This window comes from Rhinolophus sinicus, linkage group LG13 (assembly GCF_036562045.2).
Source record: "Rhinolophus sinicus isolate RSC01 linkage group LG13, ASM3656204v1, whole genome shotgun sequence".
Classification (NCBI taxonomy): Eukaryota; Metazoa; Chordata; class Mammalia; order Chiroptera; family Rhinolophidae; genus Rhinolophus; species Rhinolophus sinicus.
The window spans coordinates 14073557-14100303 of NC_133762.1; the positions used below are offsets into that span (position 1 = coordinate 14073557).

General features: G+C 43.7%; 1 protein-coding gene across 2 annotated transcripts in view; it reads left to right on the forward strand.

Moving 5' to 3' along the window:
- Positions 1-26747, forward strand: part of ADAMTSL3 (ADAMTS like 3) — a 187823-nt gene that overhangs the window by 29329 nt on the left and 131747 nt on the right. For both annotated transcript variants that reach the window (XM_019743525.2, XM_019743526.2), the window contains exon 3: positions 1185-1304. In XM_019743525.2, the coding sequence (XP_019599084.2) occupies positions 1185-1304 (120 nt within the window). The remainder of the gene's footprint in view (positions 1-1184; positions 1305-26747) is intronic.

Sequence of the window (26747 nt, forward strand, 5' to 3'; positions counted from 1 at the left end):
CCCCCACCCCCTTACCCTCTGGTAACCACTAAACTATTGTCTGTGCCTATGAGTTTCTGTTTCTCATTTGTTTGTCTCGTTCTTTTTTTGTTTTTGCTTTATATACCACATATCAGTGAAATCACATGGTTCTCCGCTTTTTCTGTCTGACTTATTTCGCTCAGCATTACACTCTCAAGATCCATCCTCTGTGTCTTACGGCCTCCTTCTCAAGCCCTGGGAGTGAGGTCAGCGATCCATTATGATCAGGTGGGCTCAGCACTGGGGGTTCCGTCTCCTTCATCGCTTTCCTCCTTGAGCCAATCAAAGCAGTGGTCCTGGTAAGCACTCTGCATGCACCAGCCTCCCTTGGGTGTGTCCCAGGATGGCGGTGACAGCAATGGAGGCGATGGTGGCAAGTCCATGAGGCCATTGTGTCCGACCCATACTCTCCGATCGGTGATGTCCTTCTTCCTGACTGCTTGCCGCCCCTGATTGGGGCTTACGTCTGGTGGTTATTATGCCAGGGTCGGAGCTCTCCTTGGACCAGACGGAGTCTTTGTGCAAAACCCATGTTTATTTAACCTTGGACTTCTACACTCACATACAAAGCAGTATGAGAAAAAAGTCTCAAAGGAAAGAACACCAAACCCATGAAAAGTGGTTACTAGAGGTTGAAGGGATTGTGGGGGACTTCTATTCTCTTTTGTGCTCATCTGTACCTTCGGAACTTTCAAACATGAACGTGCGTTGCTGTTGTAGTATGGAAAAAAGGTTATCACCTCTTTAAATCAACAAAAACAGAATGGGAGGGATGGAGGAAGGAAGGAAGGAAGGAAAAGGAAGGGATGAAGGAAGGAAGGGAGGAAAGAAGGGAGGAAGAAAGCCCTAGAAACAATGGATTTGCAACAACAAAGCATAAGCAGCTTAACTCCACTGTGACAGTTGCTGGAAGGTGTGGGGACGGGAGGCAGGTGTCAGGGAATAAATACTGTGTGTGCCGGTTTGAGGTGGCCAGTGTCCTGGCCAGACGGCCTCAGCTCAGCTACCTGGCATGTCTCGCCTTGACCTTTGCCAAGAAAAAACACTTCCCTGTTCTTTGTACAGCTCTCAGCGGGCGGGTTCTCGTGGCATCACCGTTTTCAGAGATTGCCCGTCGGCTCTTGACTGGAGCCTTGTTTGTAACCAAGCGTCTTGCCTTTCAGACCACAACAGAGAAGTCTCCAGGGGCCTACTTCCTTCCCGAGTTTGCACTCTCCCCCCAGGGAAGTTTTCTGGAAGACACCACTGGCGAGCAGTTCCTCACCTATCGCTATGATGACCAGGTAAGGACCTTGTAAAAGAGCCTCCCTTTGGCTGTGCCACTTGCCAACGGGCAGGAAACAGTTTCTGATAATTAAGTTAAAAATACTTGTATGTTCCCCTTGCACAACACCCTGGTTGGGTCCCAAGATGCTTGCCATTCTGAAATTATCCCAAAGTACTGATTAAGCACTCCTTTCTTTTCCCTCTTAGCGTTTACTTCATTTGTTTCACCAGCAACAAAGTATTTTTTTCCCCAAACCTATTTTCTAGAACAAAGTAGGCCTCTCTCTCTCTCTCTCTCTCTCTCTCTCTTTCTCTCTGTCTCTCTCTCTCTGTCTGTCTGTCTGTCTCTCTTTCTGTCTCTCTCTGTCTCTGTCTCTCTCTGTCTCTGTCTCTCTTTGTCTCTCTCTCTCTCTCTCTCTCTCTCTCTCTCTCTCTCTCTCTGTCTCTCTCTCTCTCTCTCGTTACTTGATGGCCAACCAGAGAACAAGGCTGTTCTTGGCTGAGATGCAGACACTGGGCAGTCAGGACACTGCCTCCCTTCCATTCTCTATTCACGTTGATGCCCGAACAGCGTTAAACACTATACACATCTTTGCAATCACTCATAACTCGTTTGAAACAGAGAACGTCAGCTTTGCTGACATCAGAGGTTTCTAGTAGCTAGAGCCTAAATTCATGGGGTGGGGGAGCCCGTGGGGGTGGGATTTAAGATGATGAGGGACTTTCATGGGTCTGGCGGACCTTGGTACCTCCAGGGCCAAGTGCAGTGAGGCTAGAATATCATCTCACGGCCCATGATGGGTGGAGGGAGATGGCTCAGTGACCGAGGTCCGCTCTGCTGTTCTTGTCAGTGTGGTTGGGCCAGCACGTCCTGGCTTGACTCAGGCAGGGCTAGTCGGGGGGGTGAAAGATATTACTCAGAGGAGCAGCTCTGGGAAAGTCAGTCTGCCATCATGGGTAGATGTGAGAAGGGGGAGTGGGACCGGCTCTGGGCCTGGCCCAGAGCTAGGCAGAGTGCCAGAAATGAGGGGGGAAAGGGGAGGGTTGGGGTCTGAGGCAGCATCACAGGCTGATGGGCTGATGGAGGATGGAGAATGGAGCATAGAGGGCGGGTGGGGATGTCTGTGGCCTGGTTCTCTGTGTCCCCGCTTAGAGGAGGAGGACACCCCATTAATATTGACCCCCCAGGCTCTGTTGAGTGACCTGTGCTTGGTGCAGTGAGCTCTGGAGCAGCCTGTGGACCAGTGGACCCAGCCATGGGCGGGGAGCTACTCAGGGCAGGTGGGATGAGACCAATTTTGTATCACAAATTTCAATATTCTACCATTTTTTTCAAGTTACTTGAAACAAATAGTTCTTGTGGGAACAGGGGTCGGGAGGAGGATAATTCCGTCTTCATGTTACGTAGCCCATGTAAGGCTTCGGACAGGCATTTGTGCCTGGCTGGAGTAGGATCTAAAGTAGGCAGTTGATTTCTGCCCTTGTCTCCGATGGATTTTTAGAGGGCCTGTAATTAATGGCTCCTTTTAATCGAGAAATCAGTGGTTCAACAGGTTTTCATACGAGAACTTCAGGGAAACTGAGAAGGCAGTAAAGGATAAAAAAGGGTGTCTGGAAAATCACGAGCCATGTATTTTTTAATTAAAGAGTGGTTAATGCCTTCTCCAGGTTCTACAGCTACATTATATTCAATATAATAACAACATAAAAGCTAGAAAAAGAGGGAAAAATAAGCCCCTTTAGTCTTTTCAAAAGGCTAAAACAGATCTTAAAAGCGTGTGGCACGCTGTGGACGTTTTGTCCTGGGACGCGCTGTTCCAGAAAGCTCGGTGAGTAGCATATGGGAACATTCTGGGTTGCCCCCTCCATGCCTGTCTTTGAAGGGAAAGGAATAAGGTCAGACTGGAACACGCCAATCCTGAAAGGCAGTGGAAACAGGCCCTTGTACCAAACTGGGCACTGCTCCTGAACGGTCCTCGGTGGTGTAGTCAGGGGGGGACTGGCCGCACCTTCCACCTGGATTCTCTTTCCTTTTACTGCTGAGCGTGCAGACTATGTGGTAAGGTCAGGAGCATGTCAGGCCCCCGGGGGATGGATAGAACGAATTGGATATGACCCAGCCTGAAAAACCCCCTCATCCTGCAGCATCCGATGAGGTGTCATGACCCAGTAAGAACATAGGCTCTGGGGTCACTGCGTTGGCCCCAGAATCCCAATTCTGACATTTCGCTTGCTGTGTGACTTTGGACACAGCACCCCACTGTGCAGTGCCTCAGTTTCCTCATCTGTGCAGTGGAGCTACGGGGTGTATCTATACCCTGTGGAGATGTTTCAAGGAGTAAAGGAAATGATTCATATAGTTCATACGTCTCCTTGCACGGGGCCTGGTGCATGTAAGCCCTTACTCCAGCCGCTGTTGTTACTGATGATATCTGGGCAAAAGCTCAGTGCAGAGAATCCTAGATTATCATTTTGCTAAAGGAAATGAAGAAGTTTCTTCTCCACGTCCATCATGGGACCTCACACGTTATTTTAAATTAATTTTCTATTGAGGAATATAACATGCATATAGCAATATGCACACACATCTGAAATATAGAACTGGCTGAATCTTAAAATCTTTTTATACCTGTGTAACCACCACCCAGATCAAGAAACTGGACATTTCTAGGCCCCTCCCCACCCTCAGGAAGCTCCTCGTACCCCCTTCCAGTCCACACCCCCACCTAACACGCAGCTACCACTCTGACTTCCGGCACTGTTACAGATCGGTTTTTTATTTTTAATATTGCAGAAATGGAATCATACAGCGCACACTCATTGGTGTCTGGCTTCTTTCACACGTCATTATGTCTGAGATTCAACCAAGTTGTTGAATCCAATGTAGCTTAGGGTTTCGTGTCTGTCAGTTGTAGTCTTTGGAACAAATTGTCTCATACTGGAGCAGACGGCAGCGTATTGGGTGGCATGCAGCCCTGCTCCTGCCACCAACTCTTAGCTTGTCCCTACAAGGTTTCTAGTCCCTCCAGAGATCCCGCACCAGGAGAGTGGTGGGGTCAATCGGCCGTGCAGCCTTTGTTACAGGGCGGCCCATGGCCAGACACAGGTGGAGGGCTGTGTAGGTTGCCACACAGGGCACCGTCCGTGCTGTTACGTACCTGCCTGTGGAGTTTGCAGATACATGCCAGTGGCGTTGTCTTACGGTCACAGCCTGAAGCCAGAGTGACAAAGTGCTTATTCTGTTGAGGCCTCAGTCCGGTTGCTGGGGTCGTTGGGTCGGGACTGGTTACCCTAGGATGTTCCTGGCTGTAAAATACTCGTCTGATCACATGGGAAGCAGTGGATGGTGTGCTGTCTTCGACAGCCCTTGTGGGACTTCTTAAAGTGTTTTAGCCTGGCGAATTTTCACGAAGACCTCTAGGTCACTCTTCAAATGTCTCCTGGATTAGGTGTCTGGAAAACGAATAATCCGGAGGCCAGTAAAGTGCAGCTGTGAGGTAGGCTGTGTTTAATGAGTCGCATAAAAGGCACACTGTGGATTACACGCGGGCCAAAGCAGCTTCTCGTGAGCCAGCTGGGTGATACCGTGGTCCGGTGCAGACAGCACACGTCAGGCGGCCTTCGTCTCGCTTCTGCCACTAATTGTCATTTAAACAATTTACTCAACATCGTTGACCTCAGACTCTTCGTCTGTTTTGAAAAATAAAGTGACTGGACTTCATGCTCTGACCTCCTTCCACTCGAACGCGGCCTCTTTTTCGAAACCACAAATGGAATATTCTGCCGGGCAGAGTGTTAATTGGATCGTTCTGATTATCAAGGCGATCTTGCCAGCAACGCAATAAACTATTACTTAGAGAATCATAGAATTTTACAGCTGGTGGAGAAGTTGACTCAAATGCCTCGTTTTACAAGTCAAGAAAACAGAGGCTCTGAATGTGCAAATGACTTCCTCAAGGACACCCAGGTGGTTATGGGAAAACACTAAGATGATTGCCCTCCAAACTGCAGGCTTCCCCACTCTGAGACATATCCAGCTTGAAGAATCGCTCAGAAGAATTGCCTGGAAAATGATCTCCTTTCCTAAAAATCCTGATTCCACTGTGCTAGTCAGCAGAGCTCCGAAGACCTGAGTTGACCAAAGGGAGTGATTTAGTATGAATGGGCCATTTCATCAGCTCATTCTTAACTCCTTTGGAATTAGCTATGCTGATAGCATTTGTAAGCATAATTATTATCACCATAGAAATGACGTTTTTTCCCCCCAAAGTCTGGGTGAAGCATGGCCACTGAAATTAAACTGGTGCCAACTTCCCCTTTGGTGAGCGTGTCCTTGGAATGAAAGCACATTGCATCAGTCGGGTACTTAAAAATGTGTTAGTTTGGGACAACTCACCAAGATGCTTGTGGTCGAAAGTCTTGTTAGCCAGCCAGGCTCTGGGGTAGATTCTTTTGTCATTTCTCATGGTGGTTTTGGAGACCTGTCCCACAGACGGCCTGCTCATAGGCAAACAGCTGAATGTTGGTCGGTTCTAGACAGCAGATTTGTCGTTCTTTCTCCCATGGCTGATGAAGGTTCTACTGAGAGCTGCTCAGTCACTCTCTGCCTTGGTCTCCTCCTGGGACAGAGGACGGCCAGTCTTTCCATCCTTACCTTTAGCTCGCTGAAGCTCTAAACGTGGGACCTCGTAAGTTATTCTGGGGACTGATTTAAAAGTCTGTTCCAGGCTTTGTGTTGGAAGTCATTAGAAAGGAAGGTAGAAAAACTCTTTGGTTGGCACAAATATTCTTTCGTTTTTGTTTTAGGTTTTACCATATGTCGGGCATAGAGAAGGTGTATCTTCCCAGAATCTGTGGATTGGCTGCAATATGCTGTGTCCTCATTGGCAGCCACAGTGGGGTAAAGGGGGTTAAAGCACACGTAGGAATTAGGGCCTGTGTACATTTTCCTGGGGTCCATGGATTGTCTTAATGTGTATACATGTTGGTGCAATGTCTGTCTTGCCGCCTTTAGGCTACGAGGCACCAAAGGGCAGCAAAGAAAAACAACAATTTGGCTACCAGGCTTGTGGGACAAGGCTGGGTATTCAGTTAGTGGTGGGTTCTGACTCTCCTAAAATTAGCCCACGGTGCATTCTCATGTCTGCTTGAGCTGTTTAGAAGAGAACCACATTGACTTTATGTCACAGAGGTCCTTGTAGACCTGTCTTCTCTCCTCCCCTGGAACCTTCTCTCTCCCCTGTAGACTCCAGGTGAGGAGCCCCTGACTAATTTGGCATTTGTTTGGTGTCTTTTAAGTGGATTCAAGGTTATCTTCAAACTAAAAATGCTGTTACCTAGACTCTGAATCTACCATTGCCTTCGTGCTTTCTCTTACTCGTTTTAGCTCTTAAAATCTGACTTCTAGTCTCTCCTCTCCCCGCATACCCCTGAGGCAAGCATCCTTTTTAAGAATTTCAGTTACTTTCTGAAAGTCTCATCCAGATTCAGGTGTGTATCATTCTATATTTATGAAATTCTGGGTTTGTAAAAATCCCGGGACATTATGACATCATCCACAGAGTCATCGTCACCTCTTCTTTTCCTTCCTTGGGTGCCATTGACTGCCCGTTTGTGTGGTTTCTTGTTTTAAAATACCTCTCTCCAAGGACCAAGATGGCAGAGTAAATGCTATGCTCATCTCCTCCAGTGACCATATTAAAATTATACCTCAATCATAGAACAGTCAACCTGGAGAACCATCTGAAATGTAGCTGCACAGACATTTTATAACTAAGCAGATAAAGAAGACTGAAATGAATAATTGAAAACAAAAACAAAACGAAAAAAAAAAAAAATAAACCTCTCCAATTTGTATTTTCTTTACTGTTTCCATTGCCAGGGAGCCAGAGGGCTTGATGTGTGGCCCTGATAGGTGTCTGGAATTGTAGCATGTCAGAGTTGGAAGGAAATGTGGGAACTCTGTTTTTTCAGGTGAGGGACCTGAGCCCCAGAGAGGAACAGTGTCTTACGAGATCACAGAGCCAGACAACAGCCAAGCCCAGGGCCTGTTCTCTGCCCTTCGGCTCACTGAAGACATTTTTACATCTAATCTGCGGGAAGGAAAAGTATGAGAGAAATGTTTGAATGAATTTTTCATACTAGTAGGAGCAGTAAGGTACTAAGAAGGAAGTCTGTGTGTAGTCTCATTTCTAAACTTTTCAGCGCCTTGTTTCTTTATACTATTACGACAAACCTGATATTCCTTTTCCTCATTCAGCGATCGATTTGTACATTCTTTCTAAGGAGAAGAAACCAGCGTGTGCCATGAGTATGTCTTTCTCAAAGTCACTTCTTCCGCACTTTTTATGAATGTCTTGGCTGGGCTCTCTATTGTGGTTAAACTATTGGCAGGCCTCAGAAATATCACTCGGTGTTTCCAAGTTATTTATGTAATAGTTTTGACTTTGGGGAGTGTATACCAACCTGTGGAATTCCTCGTGAAGGAAGATGGACGCAGTCCTTGGATCTACAGGGCACTGTGTTCTTTACTGATCAAAAACGAGCAGCTCACGTGGTCCTCGCACAGGAGACGTTCTGTGTTTTTTCTGGCCTCCATGCATGATGTTTTTAAGCAGCAAGCCGTTTGAGTTTGAATAGTTCATTCCTTTGTGAGTGAGTAATCTTGGTCAAATGTCGTTATGTTCCTTAAATATTCCAAAGGTTTGGGGATCTAATGAGAAAGCGAGTTCATGGTCTGTTAGGAGACAGGAACACATTAATTGGCATAGCTTATAGTCTGTTCCTGGTTCAGGCACATAGGAAATACATGAATCGCTCTCGTGTGATTGACAGTCCATGCTGTTCTGATCGACTTTGGTGCTTGTGGACACGGAATGTCATTGTCATCGAGCCTTGTGCAACATTGGTTATTTCTCGAGCATGAAAGAATTAGGTCTATGAATGGAGGTGCAATATCCAGCCTTTGAACTGTGCAGACACCTTCCACTTCTGACCCTGTCTTCCTGTACTCATTTTGGGGGTGCTGTCACTTGCACCACATGGGTTCCATGGTGACTGCAGGGTGGGAAAGTTAAAGACAGTCCCTCCCCGCGGTCAGGGATGCCGAGAGACAGGCATCGTCCCGACAGAGCCCTCGCTACCTGTGCCAGACACACCGTCTCCCTGAGATCTGGCCTGTCTCTGCTCAGAGAGGCTCTGAGTCTTCCAGCACTTTGAGACTCGGTCTCCGAGCAACGCTCCGCTGTCATCCTCCAGCCCTGGATGAAAAGAAGCAAGTGGGCCCGCCCCTCTTCCATGCCACCGAGTGTGTGTTTCTCTTAGATGAGTGCCAGGCTTGAATTCTGTTTTGGCCTGTGCTCTTCAGGCATAGCACAGGGAGTGGGTTTTATTGGTGTCTGCTCACTGCGGAAATTTCAGGGCTTGGGAGAGGAGACTGGACTTGCAGGCTTTCTGTGAGGATGGGGAGGAACGGCAGGTGAGCACTGAGTGGAAGCATCTTATTTCTTTTTCTATCAAGGAGGGAAAACAGACCAAAAGAGCGACAGAAACCAAGGCGAGAGAGAGCTGTGTCAGGCAGGAAAAGGCTTGGCTGGTTCTCTCTCAGCTGAAATTGGAAGGGCTAGATGTAGAGGCCATAATGGAATTTATTCCCTATCATGAGAGACTTTAAGCATTCTGTTTTGATTGGCTTCTTTGGAGTTTGGAAGTGTTTCCTTTGGTCGGGCCGGTTGTGGCCTGCACCACAGAAGTGCCGGCAGGGTTTGCAGAGGGGTTCCTGATGGGCTAAAGTTCTGTGAGGCCCTGCTCATTCTGTGGACACTTCTGTCTGCTCGTGGGCAGGGCTTAAGCACTCTGGACCATATTTTTTTGGGTCTGGACTTGGACAAGCTGAGGCATTCTGGAAGGTTCTTCCAGACAGTGGGGAAATGGCTCTGCCATGGGGTGCGTGGGGTCAGGGGAAGAAGTACCTTGAAAGCATCTACAGTGTTACTCTCTATATTTATCTTTTTAATACTTGTAATACGAGTCATATGTAAACATATGGAGGGTGGCCAACTGTCCCTGTTTTCTTGGGACGGAGGTAGTCCAGGCCAAGTGCGACGGTTGGTCACCCCACTTTCCAACCCGACTTCACTGCACTCTTGGGCTGGAGTTCCCAAAGCAGATCAGTAGCCCTGTGGTCTAGGTGCTGTGGCTACTGGGCTTGGCAGGACATCCCAAGGTCAAGTGGACATTGTGTAAGCGGTGCCTTCTGGTGAATTTCCAAGCCTGGTTTGCTGAATCCTCCGTGCGTCCTTTCACGTGGCCCTTCTCCAACTACAGACTTTGCACAGCTTGTCCCAATGGCTTGAAACATCCACCCCCCTTTGCTGCTTTTACCTGCTTCCCCTCCCCTGCCGTCTCTGTCCAGCCCGTGTTCATCCTGCAGCTCAATTAGGACTTCCACGTGAAACTCCCCTGATACGCTCTCACCTTCACTTCCCACCCACGTGAGATGAGATGTGCTGCTTTCTGGCTTCCTTCCTTTCGCACCCTCACCCGGGAGATGCTTTTCCTTACAGCATTTTCTGCCTCCCAAGCAGAGAGTAACCTTCATGGGTGCTGGGGAAGGGAGTGACAGAGAGGAAGCGGGGGTGGGTGGGTGTGGTGAGAGAGTGTGCTCGCTCAGTTTGAATTCCTAGGGCGAGGCTGGCTGACTTATTTATCCAAACAGCAAGCCCCATGGGGATGCCCCATCATGAACGTTTCAAGAAACCACACTCCAGGATCTGAGGTTTTGGAGCTCTTTAGTTGAGCCTCTTGTCCCCAGGGTCTGCAGTGATAGCTGGGGACAGTGACTGATGGCTTTTAATATTGCCTCTTCCCAGAAACCATTGCAGTTACATTCATCATTCTGCACCCACACAAGTGCACACTTGTTTTGGACAGGTTTCCACTTCTAAAAGCTGAAAATACAGGGCTGCTTACATGCATCCCTGTGGGAATGAATGTACATACCCCAATGTGCACCTCCTTCCCCAGACCTGCACTTCACTAAGTATTTTGTCCATTCGAGCTTCTCCCAGGAGTTCGCTCTCCTCAGCTCCCAGCACAGTGCTTCTTTCCTCCTCTGACACGTCCGCTAGGCTCTGAGCCCCTTAGGGGCAGAGACTGTGTCTCTCCTTTCTGAGAGGCCCAGGTCTTGCTCCATGGCCTGGCGCGTAGGAAATGCACCGTGGACATTTGCTTGTTGTGGGTTGTCTCCCTTGTGAGAAACCTTCAGTGGGTCCCACTTGTTTCCTGCTCTGAAATAGCTCGCCCCCAACTGGCCTTCCAGTTCCCACATGGCTGGGCCCGGTCAGCTGTCTTCCCTTGTCCTCGTTTCTTTTTGTGTGCCCTGTGCTCTGGCCAGACAGGGTTTCAGCCCTTTCTGACCTGGGCCCGTGCCCGGCCCTGGGCATACCGAGCTCTTCACTGAGTGCAGTGCCCGGCTCACGTAGCATCTCAGGGACGTGCTCGGCTAGAGAGGCTTCTGCCTGCTCTTTGGAGAATGTCCTTGCTTATCGCCCCAAGGCTCCACCTGAGTTGGCAATGATTCACGTGGATGTCTTCTCTCTCCTTCGGGCGTAAGAGTGATTCGAGAGCCAACCTCTGTGACTGCTGTGTCCCCCGGAGACACAGAGTGGACATGCCTATTCCAAGAGTGACGAGACTTGAAGACGTGCTAATTATACCATTATTCCTGAGTTTTCTTTAAGGAAAAAACAAACTCTTCAGAAAATGTTAACTATTATTTGTCATAACAAAGAGTGTATCCTGACTTCTTTCTTGTGTGTGTGTGTGTGTGTGTGTGTGTATATTTATATTTATATTTATATTTATATTTATATTTATATTTATATTTATATTTATATTTATATTTATATTTATATTTTTTACCCTGTACCTGCAATTGTGAGAAAATAATCTTTCTTCTAAACTGTTAGTCCAAAGGCTGGGTTGGAGAGGCAGATTTTTCTCTGTTTTTGGACACTGGCTGCCCTGCTTTGAATTTCCAACTCTGTCCACATGGCACCGCCACCAAGGGTAATGCTCCAAGTACAGTTGGAAGAATGGAGCCCTCTGTTAACCCCTTCCTTGGGGACGTGATGCAGACAGGCTTTTAATTCTGCACAGTTCACAATGGCTGAGCAAATCTTGTTTTCCTTTCTAATTAGGAGAAGTCAAGATTTTCGACCAAAAATTTGCCTTTTTATTAGGTTTCTGCTACATTAAAGGGTACATGTATTGAATAGAGCTGTGATGTATTAAACATATACATTAAATAGTGCTATGCTCTATTTAAAAACGTAATCCTGAACACGTTGTTTTCATGAAATGTTATAATGTCTCGAACTGAGTGAGGTCTTTGGTATTTGACGTCTGTACTCGTAGCAGCAGCAAGTTTAAGGAGCGGTCCTTTATTCAGATACTTGTTCAGTCATTCCCTCAATAACTGTTGATCGAATCTCTACAGTGTGCCAGGCATTGTTCAGGGTGTGGGATGTGGGATGTGAAATAGTATTGTATCCAAAGTACCTCCTGCAATTCCAGCCTTGAAAACTAGGGAAGAGGAGGTTTTTCTTTTTCAAGAAAGGCTAAGATTATCGCTGACCTTCATTAAGCAAGCTCCCTGTGCAGGAACTGAATCAAATATAGCATACGACGTCTGACAACTAAGTTCGCGAACTTGCCACCATGCACTTACAATTGGCAGCCCTGTACAAACAGCTCAGTAAGGTTTCATAACTTGGTATATCAGTATCTCACAGCTGTGTTCGTGTCAACGTGTGGTGGTGTCTTGCTGAGTGGCGTTCATTATTGTTGTTCCGTGTTTTTGTGTGCCGTTGCAAAAATGTCTAAGGTTGAATTAGAACAATGAACAAATATTAAATTTCTTGGTCATGGAGAACTGGCCGCCAATAACGAGCAGAACTGACGAAAGCATTGCAGAAATTCATCGAATTGTGCGTCAAAATCGTCAGTTGACTGTGAGAAGCATAGCAGACCAAGTAAACATAGAGAAACAGTTAGGAAAATATAACTGAAAATCTTAGTATGAGAAAGGTGTGTGCAAAAACGGTCCCTCAGGAGCTCACTGATATACAAAAGTAAAGGAGAGTCGAAGTTTGCCAAGACCTCTTGGAGAGGCAAGATGACATTTTGGGCCATGTTATCACTGGTGATGAAACATAAGTGTACCAACACGAACCGGAAACAAAGTGTCAAACCGCACAATGGAAGTCAGCCAGTTCTCCACGACCAAAAAATTCCGTCCAAAACTAGTTGGTAATGTTTTTTGATATCAGAGGGAATATTCATTGTGAATTTGTACCAACACTTAACCAAATTTATTATTTGGAAGCGCTAAAAAGGCTGCATGAAAAAATTAGACAAAAATGACCCAAACTTTTCACCAACAATTCATGGCTCTTGCATCACGACAATGCCCCAGCTCACACGGCACTGTCTGTGAGGGAGTTATTAGCCAGTAAACAAATAACTGTATTGGAACACCCTCTCTACTCACCTGATCTGGCCCCCAATGACTTCTTTCTTTACCCGAAGAGAAAGGAAATATTGAAAGGAAGACATTTTGATGACATTCAGGACATCAAGGGTAATATGACGACAGCTCTGAAGGCCATTCCAGAAAAAGAGTTCCAGAATTGCTTGGAAGGGTGGACTAGGCACTGGCATGGGTGCATAGCTTCCCAAGGTGACCATAGTGACAGCTTGAGGTATGTAGCACTTTTTCTAGGATGATTTCGCGAACTTAATTGTCATACCTTGTATTTTATCCATCTCATAAAGGCTTCCTTTGTCAGATCAAAACATGCATGAGTCAAACGGATTTAAAGGAACAAATTGGGATCATTGTTATTCCTTAAAAATGGATTTTCCCTGAAAATTTTATTTGGTTTGGATAATAATGGACATTACTGTATACCAGGGCTGTTGCTTTTACATTTATTAATGAGTTTGGATTAGAAGAAATACTCCAGAAATACATTAGAAACTGCAAAAACAATGTTCAGCTCTGTTTTAACTATTTGATTATATTCTATAAAACCATTATTTTTATTCCGTTGATATTTCATGGAATTGACTGAATTTTCCTTGTTTGTGCTAGATTATCTTTCTGCTTCTTATATAGGCTTGGATTTTCATCAGAACATCACACATGCCTGCTTGTCTTTCTTTATGTTTAAGGAGTATGTTTCTGTGGAAGCTGTAAGCTTAGGATACAGTGTCACTCTGAATGGGATTCTTTTTGGGCTGCAGTGAGCACCGGTAACGGATATTGTCACAAATGACATTCGGTTCATTAGAATCTGTCAAAACAGGCTGGGTAAATTATGGCCCTTGGAAAGAGCACAATACTGCATTGTATTGGGGAAACACACTTTTAAGGAATTCTTGAGCTGGCATTCATTACAACCTGCCACATCATTTCCATTTTCTGTATTTCATTACATTTACCGTCTGAGTGTAATCACAAGAGTGAAATGGGAAGTGTAACGTAAAATGTCTTCTTAAACTCTCCTGAACAAAAATGAGTTGAATCTTTCGCTTGGTCAAGCAAGTTGAGCACCTACTCTGTCCCAGCGCTCAGGGATAAAATGAGGCACAGGACAGCTTCAGTTTTTAGCCAGCTCGCAGCCCAGTAGGGGAGACGAACGGACAAAACGAACCCTAACGTGATGTTATGGTACAGGTGTTGGCAGAGGGTACAGAAGCAGAGAGGAAGGTTCTCTTCAGGGGATGGGTGTCTTCAAATTCGGTGCCAACCTGGTGGGGAGAGATTGTGAGTCACAGCGTACATGTGTGATTAGAATTCTGGGGCTGGTGCTACATTCATTGTGCTTGGACATTTTTGTGGGCTGTACTCATGATATGGGTGGAATTTAATGTCATTTTGACTCACCGGAGAAAATGTGCGGGTCTGAAGATTGGAAGACAACTTGGTCTGCTGGATGCTACATTTTAGTGCAAATCTTTCCGATGGTTGTGCCGTGCTCAGTAAGCTTTGTCTGATTTAAGTTACCTCACTGTCTGGAGAGAACGATGTTGATTAAATTTATGGGGTAGGATGGTGTGACTTTATTTTAAAATCTCTTCTGGTTTGTTGACAGCACTCATACTTCATAAAATAGGGTGCATGGTCTTGAATGTCATGGGAATGAAAAACATATCAATTTTGACATCTATTTTGAATGCTTTCGATCAATTATTTGGCTTAGTGCCTAGTAAAAGCAGAAAAGTGACTTGGACCACCACAGAATGGTCCAGGGACCCCTTTCCACACGACAGACTTCTGGGATGGTGTATGAGGGACAGACATTGTAGGCGGACATTTCATTAAAGGTTGATAGTCAGACTAGAGGAAAATGTGGTGAGTCTCTGAAACAAAAATTGTTCATTTTTTTTGTTTTATAATAATGCGTTACAACTTGAAACAGTTTATAAAATGTAGACTATGAACTCATAATAACATTAAGTCCAGATAGTAACTTTTATGGTAATAATTTATGATGCGTCTATATGGGTAAAAAGTCCTGAACATATATGTTTCTTTAATCCAAATAAAAATAATGCCTAAAGGGGCAAACTTGAATAATAATAATAATAAAATAATGAAAAAATAATAATGAAAATAACATACAATAATTATATTTTATGTATTATATTTTATGTGATAATATAGTATAATGTTATATATAATATATAATAAAATAACAAAAATAATAATAATTATGTTTTGTTATAGAGAGGGTGCCAAAAAATGTACACACATTTTAAGAAAGGAAAAAAAAACTGTATTAAAATTGTAATAATATATACCGATAACAAAAGATGAGTACAAGCCACGTGTGACTTCTGCAATTACAAGAGGTGCTCGAAGTGGTTACCAGTGTAATTTTAATACAGATTTTTCCTTTCTTAAGGTTAAAATGTGTATACATTTTTTTGGCACCCTGTGTACATTATTATATATGTAATAATACATATAATATTAAGTTATATATAATAATATTATAATGTTACATATAATAATAAAATAACACTGATACCTAAAGGGAAAAACTTTATGTGGAAAGTTCATTTATCTAACACAGTTAATTCTAATCATCCTAGAAAAGCAGAGCAGTGCTATCTAGAGAAAGTTTATCACATCCATGACTTAATATTTGCCAAGGACGCCAACAATCTTTTTGTTCAAATTCACATACTTCCGATTCCAGGGTTTTCTCCATTCTCACCCTTTGTAAAGTGGAATCCTTTCCACCCCCATTAGATGTGATGAGCAAGAATTCACCTGTGCTTCTCTCATGGACTCTCAAGTACGTGTCTCTGAGTTTGAGTTAACTTTCAGTCAGTGGTTTCAAGCAGGACTTCTGTCCTCAGCATTTCCTGCATAGACCTTTCGAGAGAAGCCATTTGTATAATATCAAGGGTGTCTGTTTATCATATAAAGTTATTTGCATTAATACAGGAAACACAGAGTGCATACAGCGACACGTGGTTTATACCACTGGGCAGTATAGGTTATGAATGGATGTCGCTTTCATGGCAACCTGCTATTGTGGAAGGACGGCAGGCTTTGGAGCCAGACATACCTAGGAAATGCCAGGTGCTTTCGCGAGTGACTTTCATATATATCTTCTTTAATCTTTGCAGCAACCCTATGTCAGGTGTGAGTGTTTTCAGCTGCAAGAACATAATGACATATCAATAGCTCCAAACACAAATAAGGCTGGTATAGTAGCTCAGTGACACCATCAAAGAACCAGGCGCTGGGCCACCATCTGTCACCAGAGGGACAATGACGTAAGCGAATGTTTCCATAGCCAGCATGGAGTTGAGTGATGACCACAGTCATTGAACTGTGATAACTGTTACCTGTAGAAGCACAGCAGGAGGGAATGTTGGAGGTGTCGGTAGGAGACAGAAGGTGGAGGGTCTTGACCAGCAAGCTTAAAGACTTTGAACTTTGTCCTGTGGGTATTAGGAACATATGGAATCGTTTTAGCCGTGGGTGGGTGTGACAAATGTGAAATTATGTTTTAAAGGGACGTGTCTGGCTGAGATGTATTGGATAAGTAGTGGCAAAGGGGAACGGCAGGAAGATGGTCGTGGACTAGTCATTCATGGAAGTGAATACTGTGGTTAGTGAAAAGAATAACTGAGTTCGTATCCAGCCCTCTGTCACCCATTGACTGTGTAGCTTTTCTTGCTGGGCCTCTGTTTTACCATCTGTGAAAATGATAAGCCTGGAAGTCCCTTTCCGTCTCTAACAGCCTGTGATTCTGTGTTAACGTTACCCGTTCATTTGGGTTCCTTAATTGTATCTTTGGGAAAGATATTAAAGGCCAGGTTAGTGTAAAACCAGACTTCTGGAAGCTTTGGTTTGGATATTTGTATGTTAATTAGTTCCTCCACTCTCATGGCTTTCCAAATCCCCATATTTCCACACAAGTTGTGAAGCCAATGGATTCTGGATTCAGGCTGAATCAGATCATGAATCAGCTATTGCAAGCCGGAGCGTTTCGTGTCTTCATCAGTTACAGCACATCCGGAAACGCAACCCAGCTCCACACAAGAGAGGATTAGCTTTCCTTATTGCACAGCGATGGGCTGTCTTTACCTAAACATCTGCTTCAATACTAATGAAAAGAGGATTAACACCAGAAAGAAAGAAATGCGCCAGTGTGAGCCCATACTCATTGAGGACTTGGCTGAGATACGTGTCTTTCTCCCGTGTGGTTTCTGTGGTGTAGCTTGGTGTCAGGACAGGAATCAACAGCCAACTTAGGGAAGGACAGAAATAACAGTAAACAAAGGTGAAAAGCACACCCATCAGGACTCTTGGCCTCCTTCCCTTTCAAAGTGGTTCATAGAGAAAATGTTTCATATTGGAGACATTTTAATTCCTTGATCCGTTGACTCAAGGCATGACTTTTTCTCCAAATCCATTTACTATTGACAGTAGTAATTCTGTGCATTTGTTTGTTCATTAACTAAATTATTAATTCACTTAGTAAGTATTGTCATGAAGTGCCTTGTGTATGTGAGGTACCATCAGATACACCCAAATTTTATGGGGCTGACAGTCAGGTTGATGAGACAGACATTATTAATCCAGTAGTCACATAGTTTGCTCTTTACAGATGGAAGTTAGCGAAGGTTCCTCTGAGGAAGTGACAATTGCGCTGACAGCTGAAGAAAGGAAACTCAGTGGACTAAGTTAACTAGGTGAGGTTGGATTATAGTTTGGAGTCACTGATGGCGTATCATTTCAAGGTCATTAAAATTTTGGCATTTTATATTATTGGGAACAACACAAGAAAAACACGTAGCATACTGACTTAACCAAGTGTTCGAAGTCATCCAGCAGGATAGGAGCAGAACCAAACTTACAGTGCCTTGAAATTACGTCTCAAATGGCAGATGTGGTTCTGCTTGGAGCCTTGGTGGCTGCTGTGGGTCCACAGTATTTGGAAGCTCCTGGTCCAGGTAAATCAAACACAAGAGGGACCCCACCAAACCTAAAGTCATGGGCGTTGGTGATTTTCTCTGATGTAGATTTTTTTCCAACACGTCTGGGTCTTTTCCAAGAAGGTGTGCAGCTGTGCCAGGAAATTCACTGGCTATGCTATGGAAACTGTTAGGAACAGGAAACTACATGTGGAAACCTCTCTTTGATGTAGCATCTTGAATGAGTACAGAGACAGAATGGCAGAGGTGGTATTCTTTCTTGGGGATTATTTTCAGTCTTGAGGACCTGCCTCGTCCTAGGTATAAGGAACTCACCTGCAGTGTTCAGTTGAGAAGAGAGAATCTATTCACCCAAAGAGAATCTGCCCACACCACTTTGGGGCGACCATCAGCCTACAATAGATCGCTCCTTGTGTAAGAAGTTAAAATCAACAATAGTAACATGAGAAATGTGAAAAGATTCCACATCATAACATAACAGGTTATCTTAAAGAGGTAAAGCAGGAATATTTAGAAGGTGATTCGTTGCAGAAAACAAATACATATTAAATAACATTTCCTTTGGCTATTGATGAAACTGAAGAAAACATTGAGTGTATGAAACCAGCAAAATGAGAGGAAAAGGGGGATCATAAGTTAATCAGGTACATGATTAAGGCAAATAAATTATTGACTTAATGGAAGGTTGTATTATATATTTCTGTAAATGTGTATGTATGTGTGTGCACACACATGAATTTTTCTCTTTTCTAAGAAAATGTTTGGTTTTGTTTTCAACTTTGTGACCATATTTCCAACAGTTATTTATACCATTGATGTCTAACAGAACTTTCTGTAGTTATGGGAATTTTCTATATTTGCACTGTGTAATATGGTAACCACTGACCACGTGTGTACAGAGCACATGCTTGGACTATGGCTAGTGTAAGTTTAAGGTCATATTGCGGAGGTAGATAAAAGTAGGTAAGTGAATTTTAACGCTCCTCAACCTGAAATATCACTGGTAACTCTGGAAAACTGCATGGAGCTACACAAGTTCATTGCTGTGTAGCCAGGGAGACTTGTCCTACCATTTCTAGTCAAGGAGCGAGGGTTTTGCTGTCAGCTCTTACAGCCTTAGTGCCATCAGTCTTGGAGGTGCAGAATGTCCCCATTTTCTCTCTTCACCTCGGGTGACACACCACCCACGGGTCACCCAGAGCTTGCTGACTGCCAGCCAATCCCAGAAGGAGAGGCATGAGATAAAAACAACATGCTGGCTTCTTCCATTACTTTCTTTCGTAGCTGTCAAATAATATTTATTGTGGGAGTTTGTTTAAAGCCTGTGCCCCTCAAATGTGGTCTGGGTAATATGCTTGATGAGTTGTTGGCACAAAACCTGTGTTTTTCTAATGTGAAATGGCTAACCATGGATGGAACTAAATCACTAAGAAAAGTCAAAAAAGAATTTTTAAAAAACTTGATATCATTAGACTTGAAAATCTGTGCTTATTTTTTTTCTTGGAAAGTCCACTGTGGATTGTCAAATTTGAGTGCTTTGAATGTGGTTTGAGGTAGGTTGAAATTAAGAGGTTCTTAGGACTATTTTGTGGTTCTTAATGTAGGGCAAGAAAGTATATAAAATAGGATTTTGTAGGTATTGCTTCTCTGTCTCTGTCCTTCACTGTTACTATGGAAAAGGCAGACTTGTTGATATGAATGCTTCCGAAATTCTCCCTGTCCACATCCTCCAAGGAATGCTTCCTTTTCTGTTTTAATTAGAAAAAAAAAAAATCTAAAGAAAAAGATAAATGCAGAGACTAGTATCACAGACTCGTGTGTGCCCATTAACTAGTACCGATGTTTTGTCCTATTTGGCTCACAGTCTTTATATTACCACTGCTCTGCATATATATAGTTTCAGACGTTTCCTGGGTTGGGGTCTGAGAGGCTGAGCTGAGATGAGGATTCGTGTTCAAGTGATTTATTCAGAAAGCATTTGCAGGGGACACCAGTCGGGGGCGGGAGAAGCAGGATGGGGAAAGAGACGGAGCACAGGAAAGAGGGGATATCAGGTGGAGTCCCAGCCGCTGCCTCATGGGCAGAATTTTGTTCCATCCTGGTGAACTCAAGCTCTGAAGTGTCAATTATTCTTCAGTGTGTCCTGCCTCAAGGGAGCTGGGCCTGCAATGAAATTTTGAAATATATTAGCATGAAGATGTTATCTTCCATCTTATTTTAGTGCCTTCAGATTCAGTAGTGATGCTAAACACTTAATTCTTGGGATTGATTTTCAGTGATTTTGCTCTTTTTGTCTCCGATAGTTTTGCCAAAGAATTGATCAATTTTATTAGTCTTCGTAATGATCCCAGTTTTAGATTGGTTGACCCTCTTTCTTGTATTTTTATTTTCTGTTTCATACTTGCTTTTCTCATCTTTATTATTTTCTTCTCCTTTCTTTGGGTGTCATTGGCTGCCATTTTTCTACTGTCTTGAAATCACTTGAGATCGTTGATGTTTTTTCAACTTTCTTCTTTTCAAAGATGTGGATTTAAAACTATAAATTTCCTTCTAAGCATGGCTTTAGCTGTTTTCCTCCAGTGTTGACGTGTAGTATATTTCCCTTCACTTGTTGAGAGTATTTTCTGATTTTTATGGTGATTTTTTTTCCACTTGGGATATTTAAAAGAATATCTCTTAATTTCCAAATGTTGGCGATTTTGTTTGTTTTTAATTGATAGTTAGCTTATTTGATTTGTGGGCAGAGAAAATACTTGTGTGGTTTCAGTTCTTTGAATTTTCGAAATTTGCGCTAGGGCCCTGCTTATGGTCAGTTTTTATAAGCATTTTATAAAGACAAAGAATGTGTATTCTGTAGCAGTTGGTTATAGTTTTCTATACAAATATATTTGTTTAATTTGTAATTGAATCATTTCAATATCCTATACTATTACTGATTTTTCATCTGTTTGATAAGGTAATAAGAGACTTGTGTTAAACTCTCCTGCCATGATTCTGTATTTTTCTATTTCTCCTTATAGTTCTGTCAGTTTTTTTCTTTATATATTTTGAGGTTATGTTAGTAGGTACGTCCACTTTTAGAATTTTGTTCCATCCTGGTGAACTCAAACTTCCAGCATCGTGAGGCATCTTTCTTTGTCTCTTTGTCTTAGTGTCTGCTTTGATTAGTGTAACTAAACTAGATTTATTTTAGTTAGCACTCCTATGCTCTCTTTATTTTCAGTCTTTCTGATCATTATATTTAGGGAATGTTTCTTAAATAGAATATAATTGAATTTTCAAAATTCATTCTCATAATCTTTGTCTTTTAATTGGTGCACTTGTTCTATTTGAGTGTAATGCAATTATTGATATATTTGCATTTAAATATTTCATTTTACCATGTGCTTTTATAATTTATCCATCTTTTCTATGTTATTTTTCCTCTCCATTTTTTTTTGCTTTCTTTTGGATTGATTGAATATGCATTACTGTATCTTTTTCCATCTGTTAGTTTGGAAGTTATGCACTCTTTTTTTCTCTTCTCTTGGTGGTAATACTAGAGATGAAAATGTGTGTCCCTGACGTACAAAGTCAGATGTTAACTGGTCCATTTATCCTCTTCCTAGATGATGCAGGGTCTTAGGATACTTGAGTATCATTTATCACTCTTCGGACTCACATGCCATTGTTGTCAAATATCTTATTTCCATATAGATATTTTACACCCCACGAGACATTATAATTGCTGTTTTAGGTGGTTGCTCTTCATTTAGATCTGCCCACATGTTTATCATCCTTAGTTTTGCTCTTTGTTTCTTCCTGCTTCTCCAGGCTTTCTTTAACCCTAAAAACACCTTTTCATATTTCCTGTAAGACTTGTCTGCCGATGGTGACTTCTCCCTATTTTTGTTTGTCTGAAAATATTTTATTTCATTCATGGAGGATATTTTTGCTTTTCTGGTTGTCCTCGGTGGGATGGCTGATCCATATTAGCTTGTCCACCCGTTACTCTCCGTCAGACTTCTACATTCGGCAACATTTAATGTTCCTTGCTAGTCAGTCTTACCTGATTTTGTTGTACGTGCTTCGTGATGACTCCCAAATATCATAGATAATGTCCTATGAAAACTTTCTTCATGTAAAGTATCATTATATTTAGGAATTTATTTTTAACAAAAAAGTCACAACAAAGCAACACCCTCATTGTATTTGGACGTCTTTGTGTCTCTTACTTTAATCAGAGAGGAACTGGTTATGGTTCGTTTCTAACTTGTCCAGTAGCTGTGGACATTGCATTCATGAGGGGAAATAACCTCCATGTCTCATCCATAATACAGGATTGTGTGGGGATTGTTAGGGAGAAGTGGCCTATGTGATTCCTGGAGTGGGCTCCCAGGACCACGGTGTCCCATGTGTCATTGCACATTGCAAAATATGCTTTGTCTACAGCACACCTTAGTAAATAGTGTGTTTTAAAAATGCTCCGCAAATGACCCCCATCTGAATCTGCCCCTCCGTGTAGCTTCCCACTGAATACAACAGGCAGGATTGCTGTGTCCGGACCTGCCTCACTCTCAGAAGTCTGGAAATGTTGGGGTTCATTCATCTTCACTTGGAGAAGCCTTGGCTGCCATGACTTAAAAACTCTTCATAGCATCCTGGGAGATGATTTTTTTCACTAGAACAAGAGGTCCAGCCAACCTCCAATCCAGGAGTGTGAGAGCGAGGGTGACTGAAGTGTGAGGTGAGGAATCCCAGACCTGGGCCAGCCTCCCAGGTAGAGGGGTTGGCGGGAGAAATCCAGGGAGCAGGATGCTTTCTCAGAAGCTGTCCCAGCGCATGCTGACCTTAGGCTTGGGCAGGGTGGGGAGGGTGGGTCCTGGCTCGCCAGTCACCTGTCACCTGTCACCTGCAGATAGAGCTGTTACAATACAAGGGTCTTAGTGGTTGTTTTGGCATTGGCCATGGGAAGCAGGACTTGGCAAACATGTTTGTGTTGGGGAATGGTGAGCGATGTGGATGGGGTGTAGTGTGAGCCCCTGAGCCCAGCTATAAGAAATGGAGCTGGAGGTTGAGGCAGAGCAGGTCATGTGGAACCTGGAGGTGTAAGACCTGTGTACCTTGGAATTCGTGCCAGGCTTTAAGGTGGTAAATAATCAGGAAGACATTCGCTACGAAAGAAGGGACCAAATCCTAGAGGGCACTGACCATCAGGGTGATGAATTGTGACGTGCACGCTTTTCAGGAGAGGCGAGTGACGGCTTATGGCGTGTGTCTCAGGAGTGCCTCGCACACAGCTGCAGGTGGCTGGTGTTTCATGGATTCTGGTTGGATTGTTGAGTCTGTGTGGCAGCTTGAGTGATGTTTTTATGTCATATACCCAATTCATTAAAATTGTGTGTGTGTGTGTGTGTGTGTGTGTGTGTGGTTACAGACCTTAAGGTAGAATTAGCCTGAAAGAACGTATTTACTGTTTAACAACGTCTGGGTCGTTTGTGATCTCCTTACGTCACCTTTGTGGTCACGTTGCGCTGCACATTTATTTGATGTCGGGGAAGTAGTACCCCAGTGGGACTTACTTTCTTTTGGGTTGTGTTGAATATGGAGCTGTTAATTCAGTATTTCCAATAAGTGACCTTCTGCGTGAAATCTGTGTATGGTTATTGACGGTTTTGCAATACGAGTAGAACTGTACTATTAAGAATTCTAAGTCACAGGTTTAGGAACCCTTCAGGAAAATATTTTATGATTTGATTTATGCATGGGGATTCAAGAAAGGCAAGACGTGTTTGAGTAGTTATGAGATTGTGAACACACTTACTCCGGCAGTATTTTGGGCTTTTACCATATTACATAATGAGTGAACAATATCTTTTTTGAATTTTTCGTCCAAAATATTCCCTCGCTAGAACTTTTCTTAGGAAAGTATGATTTCCTAAGAGATCTTTAAGCCTGATAGTTTTAAACAAACAATACAGTGCATTTTGCTTTTCTGGATGTGTTTTTATAGGTTTCCCTTTAGTGTTTTTTTTTCCTGCTTAAAAAAAATAAAATAAAGAACTTTTATGGGGTGTCTTATTGCATGTTCATTGTATAAAATTGGGAAATGTAGATAAGTGTAAAGAAGGAGGTAGAAAAGTGTTGTAATTCTGTCACAATTAGAAAGTAGAGATGAGTCAAAAAACAAAAAAAGAACTCATTGCAGTCCCATCACACAGAAGTTGATAGGAATATGTGAGGCCCGGCCCGTAACCTCCCGCAGGATTGGTATGTTCCCTGGAAAATCAGCTCTCCTAACCGAGGTAGGCGTTGCTTCTGTTTCGCTGCTTCCTTGGTCTGGGTCCCCTGAGTCTGTTGGTCTCAATGACCAAGGACTGACTCTGCCTTCCTGTGTCCCTTCAGCCTGTGTCACCTGCTGCTCACTGTCGTGAGGGATCCATGCTCATCCTCCCAGGGCACCGACCCTTGCACTTGGCAAGCGCTTGGTATATATTTGGGTGAGAAAACTAACACATGCATCCGGGTCTGCGAGTGTCCGTCAAGAACGCCCATTCCTCGTGGAATTACCTAGATAACATCAAATCCTTTGGAAAAACAGACTTGTAGATCTGGTTGCAAATACAGAGGGAAAAAAATAAAGTGAAAGACTTCATTGAGATAAAGAAAGAATGTTGTGGTCAAGTGGATCGCGGCAGCAGACGTATTGGATCCCAGAGGTGAAATGTTAGCTGGGAGTGGCCATCACTCGGCTGCGATGTTTGACTGGAGTCCTGGTCCCTGGTGCAGGGGGCTCGTCTGTGAGGCAAACACGGGCTTCGTCTGGGGTCCGACGGACAGGGGTTCTGCCCGGGCTCCCCCATACCTTGGACACATGGTTCTCGAAGCCACAGGTGTTCAGCTATAAAACGGGGATGGTACTGTCCACCTCCAGGGTCGGTAGAAGGTTAGAGAGCATATGGGAAAAGTGTCGGCAAGCAGAGCCCACTCGACACACAAATAGTAGCGCTTTTTCAGGACCAGAGCCTTCAGAGCGTCCCCGAGGCAGAGTCAAAGAGGTACAGGATGTTGGTTGACTCAGACTAAGGGGGAAAAAATCCTACAGATAGGATTCTGATAACAGTTTACCGTATAAAGTATTAATCACATTGAATTTAAAGAATTGCTTAAGACAGATTATGGAGAGGTTTGGAAAGGGAGCCTGGGGAACAGTGGTACCCAAGTGACAAACATAGAAGTTGCCTCTTGAGGGTTACCATCAGGCCAGACATGGAACTGATACCTGTCACCATATTTTCCTGTCATTAGATTTCAGAGCTGGGGCTGGTTAATGTGGAGGGCTGACAGCTTCTCCCAGGAAACTCACCACCAGCACGTAGCCCAGGAACGTGGAGCCCACCGTGCCTGGGCCAGTTCTGCCTAATGGCTGGTTTCCTCTGTCCCCGCAACCCTTTTTCTGCCTCCTGACATTTGATGGTGGTGACTGGTAGTAATTCGTATTTTTATTGTAACGTTAAACGATATTCACAGATTCCAAGTCTGATTAGTTGGCTGCTTCCCTGGTATGATGGTCTGCTTACTACTTTGAAAAAGCAGAACTGTGCATTAATGGAATTCTGTAAGATTAGGGAGTTATGTCCAGCCCGTTTATCAGGGGCTTGGGTGGAGCGGGGAAGCTGCAGAGCTGAGCAAAGCAGCTCGTACATGGGGTGACAGAATCTGGGTTCAAACAGATCTCAACAGGCTGGTGCTGTGGGCCAAAACCAACAAGAGGAAATTCAGTAGTGATTAATGTTAAGTCTTGCATAAGTGAAAGCGGGAGAGACAGTTGGCTCTGCTGTTGTTTTGAAGGACAATAGCTTACGCTGACTGAGACAGTCACTCATTGCATTTATTGAGATGCCGTGTTACGTGATGTAGATTTATATGTGTTCTTCTATTTAAATGCTGTTGGGGTAAAGATGACCATTTCCATTTTATAGATGAGTTTTAGAAAGTTTAAGAAACTTACCTAGCGTCACACAGTTTTTAACGATGATGTGATACTGCTTGCATAATGGGATCCAATGAATAGTGTGACTGAGGAAGGAAGGAAGGAAGGAAAAAGGGGGGCAGGGAAGGGAGGAAGGAAGAAAGAGAAGGGAAGAAGGAAACTTAGATTTCATCAAAAGAAACCTGGATTACAGGGGCAGTGTTGTGCTCTGGACACTGCATTTTGAGATTAAAACTGTGCAAATCACGTGTGTGCAGTGAGAGGGGAAAAAATCATGAAAGAACTGGATGGTTTGAGGAAGCTTGCGAAGGTTCTTGGGGAGAAGACGATGGAGCTCACTGTCCAGCGCTCTAGAAGGATGTAAGTTCCAGGTTGGCTCCGTGTCACTGTAGGGAAGAAGTCACAGATAGTGGTGTTCAGAAACAACCCCGGCGCTGCCTTACTCTGCTCACACGGAGTTCTGTTTTTCCTGAACGCTTGTGCCCTCGTTTGTGCTGCTGGCATCAATGGAAGGGACAAGAACTGGGTAGACGTCGGGGATATTACTGCTACTTTGGATGAAGAAGAGGAATGCATGAGAAGGGCAGACGCACTGGCTGGTATAAAACAGCAGTGGGGTTACAAAGCAAACCCCGACCATGTCCATGGTCCAGGAGAGGAAGAAAATCCCAGGACCCCTCTTGAGATGTCGTTTTCCTCTCCGTTTTCTTAGGGAGGAAGTATCTTATTGATCGAACCAGAAAAACCAAACGCCTGCGCTTATAACATGCCTATTTTAGTTTATTTTAGAATCAAGATTCTTTTTTTGTTGTTGCTGTAAGTAAAGGTGGAGAAGTTATGGAAAGAAACCTGACTCTAACCGTAAACTGAACAGATGGGATAGTGGGAGTAAAAACAAATTAAAATAATATTGCGAAGAACTCTCAGCTTTCACTTTAAAATATATACGATGATGTTTTTCAACTTT